Genomic DNA, 11,437 nt, shown 5'->3' with positions numbered 1-11,437 from the left:
GTTCTCTTCAGTGGTGCAGCCTGGCTCCACCCACTTCCACCCTGTGCAGTGAATGGGATGACAAATGTATTGCCCTTTTGGTCCCTGGCACATCATAGGGCCCCTGGGCATTAAGTGCGTCTGAATATTACTACTGATTTTGACACGTTTCTGCACTTTAAGCTGGGAAATACTCACTCAAAATCAAAGTATTTTTCCTCTGGGAGGTTCATCCCATCTCTGCCATCAGTGAATGTTGCATCATGAATGAAAAACCTAATTAAATAAAATGTACAGGTCACCATGAAAAGGTTTTTTATCCCATGTCCCCTGAAAGGCTTTAGAGGATTTATGAGAGCTGGCCAGATCGGTGGAGAGGCAGAATGTGCCTGCTTTCCATGAAGCCCCATTCTGTGGCTTCAGATGGAGACAGAATCCTTGGCATATTTGAGGGTGGGGAGAAGGCCTCGTAGGTGGAGCAGATGTATGGATTGTCACCAGACTGACGTGATTTGAGCTGTCCGCCTCTTATTTGTTTGGCTATATGTGTGATGAGTGATCACTGCATTCCCTGTGGCTTTTACTCACTCCTGACACTTTTTCTTTACTTTTTCTTTTTTCTGTGATGTGCCCATTGCCCGCCTGAGACTTTAAATGAGGGGGGTGGAGCTGTCCATTGTTTAGCTGGCTGGAACAGTGCAGTAGCCTGGTGGAGAGAAGGGCCACTGCAGGTGAAGGGAGGAGGGTTAGAGGAAGGGTGCTGGAAGCAGGTCCCAGCAGGGTGACCATAGTCAGCTGACCTCATGTCTCCAGGCCTCAGGTTCTTCTTCTGTACAATGGGAAGAATAGTCCTTACCGGGAGGGGTTTTCATGAGCCTTAAGTGAGACAGCCTGCCCTGCCCACAGGGCCCAGCAGGGCCAGGCTGGACTAGTGGGGGTGGGTAGAGCCACTTGCTCTCTGTTCAGGCCCTAACTGCTCTGTCTCTGGCAGTCCCTGGAGTCCTCTGGGCCTCAGTTTCTTCATTTTATAGACTGCCAGACTGTGGCTCTCTTGATCTGTGACATCCATTTATTAAACAGCATTTATCTCCATGCCAGGCACAGTGCTGGGGCTGGATGCTCACTGGTGACAAGGCAGATGGGGGTCCCCACACTCATGGACCAGAGCCTAGTGTTGCAGATACTAGGACCTGAGTCTAGCTAGGTAAGTGTTTCTATCTGGAGGAAGACGGGGGATGGATGTGTCTGGAGCCAGTTGATGTGCAGCCGGGGCCCCCATTTCCTCCTCTGTGAAATGAGGGGTCAGGCTAGAGCCAGATTTAGTTTCAAGGTTGTGTTAGCCTAGGCCAGACATGGAGGCTTTGGAAAGCCAAGTAGAGGGTGTCAGCCTGGCTTTAGAAGAGCAGTCAGGACCCTTTATAAATTTTTGAGCAGGGAGGATCAGGAGAAAAGTGGTTCTCAAGGAGACTTTCCTGTGCAGTTAGCACAGTGGACCAACGCCAAATGTTTAGCAATTTTAAAGGTGTAGGCAGGAGTTTTGGGGTTGGGATAGTCCTAAAATGAGAGGCTTTCTTGCCCCCACACATAATTTTAAATCTTTCAGGATCAACTTCCCCCAACGTTTGATTCTTCTATAGCTGGCTTCTGCTTGGCAGTGAAAGTGCAACCCGCTAAGTAGCCATTCCAGTGGAAGCTTTCTGAAAATAGACCTTCTTTTCTTCTAACGGTTTAAACTTCAGTTTACGTTTTATTCATTATTAACTCGTGACGTTGATCTTATCTTAGTTCCGAAGGAAACACAGACTGTCTCATACTGAGGAGGCCAGGGTCTGCCCACTCACAGTCCCTAGTAATACCCAGTGCCTGTGTTTGCAGACGTGTCTGGGCCAGAGCCTCCCACCCTCATGGGAGCTCACGTCACAATGCAGTTTGTTTTCTTTCTTTCTCCAGGTCATGTCTTACAGCTTTTCAGATCTGAGGGTCCAGAGGAGGAAATGACTGTTCAGGGATCTTGCTCCAAATCAATTACGGAAACTGAACCTTCATAGGGTGTGGATTTACTGAGGACAGGAAAGTTTCTCTCTTTGAAGGGCTTTAAATTTGTAACAAAGAAAATAAAAATGACGACTTCGTCTATAAGAAGGCAGATGAAAAACATTGTGAACAATTACTCAGAGGCCGAAATCAAAGTCCGGGAAGCCACCTCCAATGACCCATGGGGCCCATCCAGCTCTCTGATGACTGAGATCGCCGACCTGACCTACAACGTGGTGGCCTTCTCTGAGATCATGAGCATGGTGTGGAAGCGGCTCAACGACCACGGCAAAAACTGGCGGCACGTGTACAAGGCGCTGACGCTGCTGGACTACCTCATCAAGACAGGCTCCGAGCGGGTGGCCCAGCAGTGCCGTGAGAACATCTTCGCCATCCAGACCCTGAAGGACTTCCAGTACATTGACCGTGATGGCAAGGACCAGGGCATCAACGTGCGTGAGAAGTCAAAGCAGCTGGTGGCCCTCCTTAAGGATGAGGAGCGGCTGAAGGCTGAGAGGGCTCAGGCTCTCAAAACCAAAGAGCGCATGGCCCAGGTGGCCACTGGCATGGGCAGCAACCAGGTCACCTTTGGCCGTGGCTCGAGCCAGCCCAACCTCTCCACCAGCTACTCGGAACAGGAGTATGGCAAAGCAGGGGGGTCACCGGCCTCCTACCATGGCTGTGAGTAATCGAAGTGCTCCCCAGCCCTTGCCAGAGCAGGCACAGCATGCAGATGCTGCAACACTGGGTGGCAGGTAGGGTGGGTGCCATTGGGCTGATGGAGTGATGGCCTCTGCAGAGTCTGAATTTGTCCTCAGTTCTCAGCTTTTGGCAGCTCGGACAACAATGCCCTTGGTCTGGACTGAGTTGCAGTTACAAAGGGGCTTTCAGTCCCTTGGCTGCCCTGGCTTGGGGTTCTCTGAGGCCTTTTGCTGCTCTGTAGGTCTCATTCTGAACATCCAGACAGGGCTCCCTCAGTCCTGCCACCTTTGGGAGAAGGCGGACATCGACGCAGGTCTCGCCTCCTTCCTCCTTGGAGGAGGTCTGGCAGCGAAGGGGTGCCCTGCTGCCCAAATAGGGGGAGCCAACTCTGTGTGGTAGCCAGGAGGAAAAGAATGCTCTTTCTTGATAGCCTTGTTTCCTTAATCTTCGATTAAATGTTTTTCTACTGCCTGTGCTGCAGGTCTCTCGAAAGCTTCAGTGTATTATTCTGCTTCAGCATCGCAGAGGGCAGAGATTGGATGTCTCTCTCAGTTAAAAAGAGAAAAAATGCAAAAGAACCTCTATAGGTTGTTAGCATGAGCAAGACCTTCTTTTCAAACATGCAAGTGAGAGTTCTTGGTGATTTGGTTGCATGGCTGGGTCTGCACTGGGCGGACTGACCTTTGTTCCAGTTTTGCATGTTGGATTACTTTGGGTCTTTGCCCTATGTTCAGAAGAGATTTCAGGCAACAGAAGTGGAGTTCAGGGTCTCAGAGCCACATTGGCTTACTGTCCCTTCACTGAAAGTGGTCTCAAGAACAGGAGCCCCTCCATCTTCACATTGCCATACTGGTTACAGTGTGGACCCCACACTCAAACAGGTGGCCCTGGTGGCCTGTGAGGGGTAGGGCGGGGATGGAGGTGGGTGATACAGGAATTGTATCTTCTGGCTGCAAAAACAAAAGCACAGATTCCTATACTCTTTCTTTATGGAATCAGTAACACTGTGTCATCATAACAGAAAACTTTATTATTAAAGGAAGTTGTTTATAGTTAGTCAAACCCCTGTCAGCCCTTGCTTAGTCAGTGGTTCTGTTACCAAACCACTTAGAAATGTTTCCTGCTTTTGCAGGTTTCAATTTGATGTTGTACCACCACCACCAGCATTTTGAGAAATGTGTCAAATGAGAGATTTGCATATTGAAGTCGGTCTTTCTGCCTCTTGGAATTGTAAATTGTGATAAAGTGTGGAGCAGGGTAGCATTTTCTTGTCCCATTTCTACTTATTGTCATTTCCCCCTTAGTTTGAACAGCTCTGCTTAAGCAAAGGTTTTAAGTGGTTTCGTGAAACCACTTGAGAGCAGTTTAACCTTAACCTCCAGAAGTCTCTGTCTGGGTTAAGTTGCACCAGGAAATGAAGATTGCCCGTTAAGAAGTGAAATTCTTTTATTTTTCTTAAGGACAATCTTGCCATCCCCCAGAAAGGCTCCCTGTGGATTGAGTTGGTCCCATGCTGTGTGGTTGCGATGCACGGCCCAGGGGAGCTGCTGTTCGCTTGTGTGCCAGTTTCATGGCCATCATTCTCAAGAAGCCAGAGGATACAACGCAAGGAGCTGAAACAGCATTGCGTTCCATGAACAATTTGTGGAGTGTTCTGGGTGCAGGGGCGAGACAGTGGGGATACGGGAGTCTGGTTGTTTCATCAGGCCCCTTGTCCTCACACGGAGCCCAGGGCCTCCAGCTGCGGTCCTCCGGGCTAAATGATGCTGCCATGGTCCCATCTCTGATGTTTTCTGGTTCCCTCAGACCTTGAACTTGAGCTGCATGTTCTGGGTCAGAATGTGGTCAGTGGGCTTTTCACAGCTTCTGAGCACAGTGGGCCACAAGGACAAAGTGGTCTTGGCCCACACCTCCTGCAGGGGCTTCTGTGTATCCTCTAATGGCGTGTCTCTCTCTGTGTGTGTGTATGTGTCCCTACCCGACAGCGCCTGAGGCCTCGCTGTGCCCCCAGCACCGCACAGGGGCCCCGCTGGGTCAGAGTGAGGAGCTGCAGCCGCTGAGCCAGCGCCACCCCTTCCTGCCGCACCTGGGGCTAGCCTCCCGCCCAAATGGTGACTGGTCCCAGCCCTGCCTCACTTGTGACCGCGCAGCCCGAGGTGGGACGGCGGTTTGCTTTTCTCTTTCCTAGACATGCTGGGCAGCTTGCTGGGGGTGTGCTTGTCATGCCAGTACAGCCAACTCTCTCCCTGTCTCCTTCTGGGCCTGTTGGTCCAGCCTCCAGTAGACCCAGGTCCCCTGCTTCCTCTCTCCTAGGAGCCCGCGGCTTGGCTGTGCTCCCCCTCACGCCATCACATGTCACTTGCTAGAAGTTCTGCCAACAGCTGAATAGGGGATCAGCTGTCTGGCTAAGGCATGTGGTTATGGCCCATGCTCTCCCCATGCCCACAGACCCTGACAAACTGAAGGGGGCTCTGCTGCCTGCCTGGGCCCCCTGTAGTGGTGGATCAGACCACTTGGCTTGTTGGACGGGAAATGTGTGATTTAAACCATGGGCAAGTCCAAGATTCTCAGAGGTTGGTCAGTGGAAGCCATCTTCCTCAATGCAGTAATACGTACCTTGCCAAGCATAAAATGGGATTGTTTTTCCTTCCCAACTAACTGGTATCCTCTGAAATCCCCATTACCATGGTAAACAGAGAGTTAGCTGTACTGTCAATTCTAGGTCACAGTGTGTAGATACCTAATTCAATGGGAAACTAAAAATGGGGCTTCTGTTTTGACTAATTAATAATGTATCCTGGTCAGAGCCTACAACTGTTTCAGGTTAAACTGGAAACAGATTTTCACTGTTGCCTACAAGAAAGTGCTCTCAGTCTAATCTGCTTTCAGTCCCAAGTGGGGTACCGGCTGTGGAGAAGGAAGCTGTCCGTTCTCTTCTCCTCTTACTAGAAGGGGCCCTGACAGAGAGCCTTCATGGGAGTTCCCTGATAAAGAAGCCAGCTGTTCTTCAGTCCTGGAAACAAGTTACTGTTCATTCATGCCTCATTAATATTATAGCTGTTTTACTTAGGTATTTGTGTGATCACTATATGTAGTTCTGGGATATTTTCCTTTGTGCCCCTGTCTTCCTGTAACAGTTTCACAGGATTTTGACTTCTCTAAACTGATGTTAGGAAACGTAAGGAGGACCAGCTTTGCATTGTGAAGACTGTACATGGTCCAAGTGTGTTTGGAGGAGTCACCCAGAGGCACTTGAGGTCCATGCCCGTTTCTCCTCCAGGCATTCAGGGGCTGTTCCTGGCAGGTCCCCACAGAACTCTCTGGAGCTCTCCCTTTGTTTTTTCCTGTGTTCTACCCATTCAGTAACTGGCAAGGTCTGTGTTGAGTCTTGGTGTTCATTCTGTGCTCACCTGGCCCTCCAGCTCTCCTGCTGGCAGGTCGGCTTTCCTGGGACATTGGCATAGCCCTGCACTGCAGCCAGTCTCTGCTTTGCCTGTGCCCTTCCCTCCGCTTGGACGCTCCCTCCCCCGCCCTCAATCTGACAAGGTGCTTATGGTATACAGCCAGTGTGGATTTCTCCTCTCCTTCAGCTCTGGGATGAATCAAAAGATAAAAATGAATATGTTTTTCTTTTTTTCTTTGACAATTTCTCATGCCCCAGAAGAGTTTGGGGCAGACAAGCGTTACATGGAGTTGCACTTCATTCTTCTCCTGTCTGGTGTGTGCATTCCTCTCCACATCTCACACCCTCCCCATCATGGGATAGGGGATCTATCGGGGGTGGTACTCTGTCCCATATTTCTTTTCTCTTCTTTCCTGGTGACTCACAAAGTGTTGAGTGTAAGGTAGGTGCTTAACACGCATACATACGCACACTGGCAGATCTGTGTGGAGCACCCCAACTTTAAGCCCAGCGGTGAGGTCAGAATGGCACTGGCTATTCAGAAAATGGTCTTGTGACATGCAGGCCGTGATTCAGGAGAGACGTTTGAGAGTGGCATGCTGAGGACCCCAGACCTGCAGGGGAGGCGGGCTGCCGAGAGGCCCCCTTCCCATGAGAGCAGCCCCAACCAAGAAGGCCTCTCGTGCCTTTGCGGTTATGCTGATCGGTAGTAATCGTGGTGGTGGTTGAGGAGAACTTTCTTCAACGTGCCATACCTCATCAGCCTCCCGGCGCCTCCTCTCTCCTCCCACCTCCCATGTTTAACTATAGACCTGACCTTGGACATCTCTCATATTCTGCCTTTCATTTTGCTCCAGGGCCTCAATTCAGTGCCAACCTGCTGACTGCTCCCTGCTGGTGGCCTCCCCATTCCCACCCACTCCATCTTTATGAATGATACTCTGGCCTGGGTCTCAGAAACTGCTCTGGGCTCCCACATTTCCTCCATCACAAGTATTTCTCGAGTTCTCATTATTTGCCAGGCACTGTGTGCTGAGAACAGAGCAGGGCCCCTGCCCTTCTGCAGCTTGGCAGGGAAAGAAAAACATAAGATAAATAAATTATACAGCACATTATGTGGTAAGCACTCTGTAAAACAGCAAAATAAAGATAACATGGCCAAAGGTTTTTGTGGGGCATAGGCAAAAAATACGGTGGACAGGACAAGCCTCTTTAGAAAGTATTGTTGGACCGAGGATTGGAGGAGGAGGAGGGGGAGGGGGAGGGAGCCGTGTGGAGGTTAGGAAGAGCTTTCTGGGCAGAGGGGCAGCAGTGCAAAGGCCCTGGGGTGGGAGTGTGCTGAGGCTCTTTGGGGAACAGGAAGGTGGCCAGCGAGGCTGTTGCTGAGTGAGGGAGTGTGGCAGGTGAGGCCAGGCTGGAGTGTGGCAGAGGGCAGGCCTCCCAAACCACTTCCGGGAGGGAGCGGGCCTGAGATTCCCAGTCCATCCCAGGTGGGTACTTTTGTGTCAGCGTTTGGATGTTGTAGCAATGTCAAATTACTATAAAATTTCCAAAAATACTTTCATTGTCTGTACTTACCATGCCACAGACCACGCACTTAGTAGACTGGAGCCTTCTGGGTCTATGTCAAAGTTCTTTTAACTTTTACACAGAGTAAGATGGAGAAATAGGAGGGTTTTGAACTGAGGAGGGATTTGGTCTGAGTTAAGGATGAGAAGGGTTAGGAGGATCCCTCTGGCTGCGTATGGATTAGCACAGCCACTGCCCTCCCTAATCCAGATGGGGGGTGACAGGGGCCTGGACCTGGATGGTGCTGCAGAGGTCTGGGAAGTGGCCAGGTTCTGGGTGTGTTTTAAAGAAGAGCCAGAAAGACTTGCTGGAGAACTGGACAACAGTGGGAGAGAGAGGAGTTGAAGACCACTCTGAGCCATGAGCTGCGCACCTGGCAGATGGCACTGCCGTCACCTGAGGTGAGGCGGGCTGTGGGTGCAGCAGGTTTGGAGGGGCGAGGGGTTGAGGTCTAGACATGTTGAAGTGTGTACTAGACATGCAAGTGGAGGTGTCAGGAAGGTCCGAGAAGTCTAGAGTTAGGGGAGAGTTCCAGGCTGGAGTTGCCTGTTGGGAGCTGTCGGTGCTGGACAGTGCTCCCCAGGCATTTGCCTCACCTTGCGCTAGTGTCCACTTCACAGTTTTGTGACCCTGGGCTCTCCAGCGGCCCTCCCACCCAAAGCTGGAGCTTGGCAACCCCGGGTTGGCTGCCCTCTTGTGATCCTGGCGTGTAGCAGGTGCTCAGGACTGTCATCGGGAGGCTGAAGGCTAGGGGGTCGGGATCTGCCTGCACAGACCTGGCAGCCAGGTGGCACAGGTCTGCCACACAGACCTGGCAGCCGGCTGGAGCCCAAGCAGAAGCAGTCCCCATTCTCCCCACTCAAGGCTCTTCTCACCTCTCGTGTGCTGTAGGACCAGCCATGGCTTCTGGCAGGCTGTGGAGAAGTTGCAGAAGCTGGGGGGGTAGGAGCCTACATTAGAGGTGGTAGGTAGAGTGGGAGACTCATTCTTGTGACTCAAGGTGAAGGCCTGGGAATGAGATTGCTGCTGTCCTCTGACCACTGATGCTCTACGGTCAGGAGCCAGATCTCCTCCTCCTCCTGTCTCTCCTGCCCTGGGCTGGCGAGAGAAGGAAGGAGTGCCTGGCTCAGCATCCAGCTCCCTTTGCCGAGCTCCTGAATCAGACTCTGGAGCTGGTGCTGCAGCTGTCATGAGGCACCTTGAACAAGTCCCATGTGGCCTAGAGCTTGGATTTCTTGGTGGGAGTTTCACTGCCAGCATTCCTGTTCTTAAAAAAAAAAAAATAGGAAGGAAAACAGACTAGAAATCCTTATTACCCTCTGATTTGCTCATGTGAATCAGAACCAACTTGAAGTCCTGGAAGCAAAGCTGCCGCTGGTAGTGTTTGCATGAGGTGGGTGCCGCCATTTGCGGTGAGGTCTTCTGGGTCTGTCCTGATGGCCCCTCCTGTCTTGATGACACTTGTGGCACTCTGCTGAAGAGCGGCTGGCTGTGGTGTGGTTCCAGTCTGTTCCCAGGGGAATGTCAGGGACTCCTTCAGGCCACCGTTTCTCTGGGCTGAGAGCCCCTCCCACGCCACCCGGCAGTGGTTTACCAAGTGATTACTAGAGATTATGACCATTTAATTTATTTGCCCTGCTTCACTCTAGAAAGGATTTAAGTTGGCTTACAAAACACACACAATACCACAGGATTAAATAGATACCAGAAGAAATTGGGGCAAAAGGAAAATAAGGGTGAGAAGATAAAACAAAGCCAGGATCATACACAATTGCTATAGATGGATCCAAATTTGGCTTTGAAATTCTCAGCCACCAAGTGCCAAAGAGGACAGTTTCTCTTTGGTTTCTGGACAAGAGTCCAGGGTCCAGATGGAGGTACAGGGAGATCAGGTGCTTCCCATGCAGATGGGAGGGGCAGGGCCTGAGAGCAGCCCACCCAGGACTTCATGTGGCAGTGGCCGTTGGTGCTGTCCCCTCAGCCGCTGCTACCTCCACCCAGGCCTGAGCCTGGAGTCCTTCGGGCAGGCCTCCACACTCTAGTGGCCTGGCAGGAATCCAAGGGGAGTTCAGGATCTCTTGGGGAGTGGTGAGGTGGCACAGCCATCATGTTTCTTTCATGGTGGTCAGCCATTCCTAAACCTATAGGGACTCTGGATAATCTGAAAGCTTCCTTGTGCACCATTTCGCGGGCAGAAGGCCCTCTGTAGACTCTAGGGAAGCTAGTTCTTTACATTAAGGGAACCTCAGGGGTGAACCCCTTGCCATGGCCCAGCCCTGCTGGCCAGACTGTTGTAGAACTACAGTGTGCGCACACACGGAAGAGGATGTTTTTAATAAGTAGCACCATCTGAGAAAGGAAGTTCTACATTCGAGGATGTGGGAAAATACATTGATTGTTAAAAAAAGAAAAACCCATGTCCCTTAGAAGTGCTCCTGAGGTGGACGTTGGAGGGAGCCTGGCCAGCCGAGGTCTCCTGAGAGCATGGGAGGTAGAGGGGAGCAAAGCTCCAAGGTGCAGGGTTGAGTGACACTGCCAGGAAGGGGGGATTGGAGCAGGGGAGCCACCAGCCAGGTATTTCTTGGTGTCAGGAAAGGTCAGGGACAGCCAGCGAGTGGGGAATGTGCCCCACCCTCAGGGGCCATCTGACCTGCTTTGGGGATGGACCAGGAGTTTGGTGGAGATGGGACTTATTTGCCATCTCATTTTGCTGGAACAAATGTGTTCTGTAAGTCATGGGAACCCTACGTCTTTGGCAGGCAGTCAGTTCCAGAGCCGAGGCAGGGGCAGGGCTGTCAGCGTTAGCTCACTCTAGAGAGAGTTAATCTTTTCAAGTGGAGAATGGAATCACAGAGGAAGCTGGTCAGTAACACGACCACACCGTGCAGGTGGCAGCTTTATTGACACATCTATCCAAGTGCCAAATATAAAAGATGCTCATATTTGCCACAAGGGCTTGGGTCTTAAGTGGGATTTGGATGTGTGATGTTAAGGCTGATGGATGGCTGAGCTGCTGAAGTCGGCAGTGGCCCGAGACAGCCAGAGGCACAAGGCTCACCCTTCCTGGGCCTCTGCCTTCCCTTGTGGGGATTCCCTGTGCTTCTTGCACTTGCTTAAGGAGGGCAGGGCAGGTGTGGTTAATAAGAACACTGAGCTGGAATCACTCCCCCAAATCCACTCGGTCCTAAGTGGTGAAGCTAGAATTTGAACTAGGGTTTTGGAGAATTCTGGTTCTCTTTCCTCTACTTTACAATTAAAAAAAAAAAAAAAAAGTTAAAAAATTTTTCTACAAAATAGATGAATACAGTGTGTATCTATTTCACTTTTAAGATTGTATGGTCCTTCTCTTATAATGCTTTTTTCTTTTATGGTTTTTAAAAGCAGGAATACCTATATAAACTACTTATTTGGGACCCAGAGATGGTCAGAGTATGGGGTTGTTCTTGGAATTAACATAGCTATCAAAATTGCTGATTAGGGATTATTAATTAAGTGATTGACCTTGACTTGGGTCACAGAAAATTGAGATCATCAATACGATATCTGCCCGTCTTTAAAGCATCCTTTGTTGTATAGGTAAACTATTGTTTGTAAACTGTCAATAAGTGTCTTAGGGAAAAGGGAAATGTTTGAAGTCAGGTTGGAGAATAGTTACACAGCTGCTGATAGTGTCTTTATTTTATTTTATTTTATTTTATTTATTTATTTTTTCTTTTTTAAAAGATGACCGGTAAGGGCATCTTAATCCTT

General features: G+C 50.4%; 1 protein-coding gene across 1 annotated transcript in view; it reads left to right on the top strand.

Annotated features, from left to right (window-relative positions):
• The first annotated feature begins 1,960 nt into the window (after positions 1 to 1,960).
• The window catches only part of EPN2 (epsin 2), a 43,718-nt gene continuing 34,241 nt past the window's right edge, over positions 1,961 to 11,437 (top strand). The window contains exons 1-2 of the mRNA XM_008582154.1: positions 1,961 to 2,694; positions 4,701 to 4,871. Coding sequence (XP_008580376.1) covers positions 2,100 to 2,694; positions 4,701 to 4,871 — 766 coding nt within the window. The 5' untranslated portion in view covers positions 1,961 to 2,099. The remainder of the gene's footprint in view (positions 2,695 to 4,700; positions 4,872 to 11,437) is intronic.

The sequence above is a fragment of the Galeopterus variegatus genome, unplaced genomic scaffold (assembly GCF_000696425.1).
Source record: "Galeopterus variegatus unplaced genomic scaffold, G_variegatus-3.0.2 Scaffold2526, whole genome shotgun sequence".
NCBI classification, from domain to species: Eukaryota; Metazoa; Chordata; class Mammalia; order Dermoptera; family Cynocephalidae; genus Galeopterus; species Galeopterus variegatus.
The sequence above is the reverse complement of the archived record's forward strand: the minus strand, read 5'-3'. Positions and strand labels throughout refer to the sequence as shown.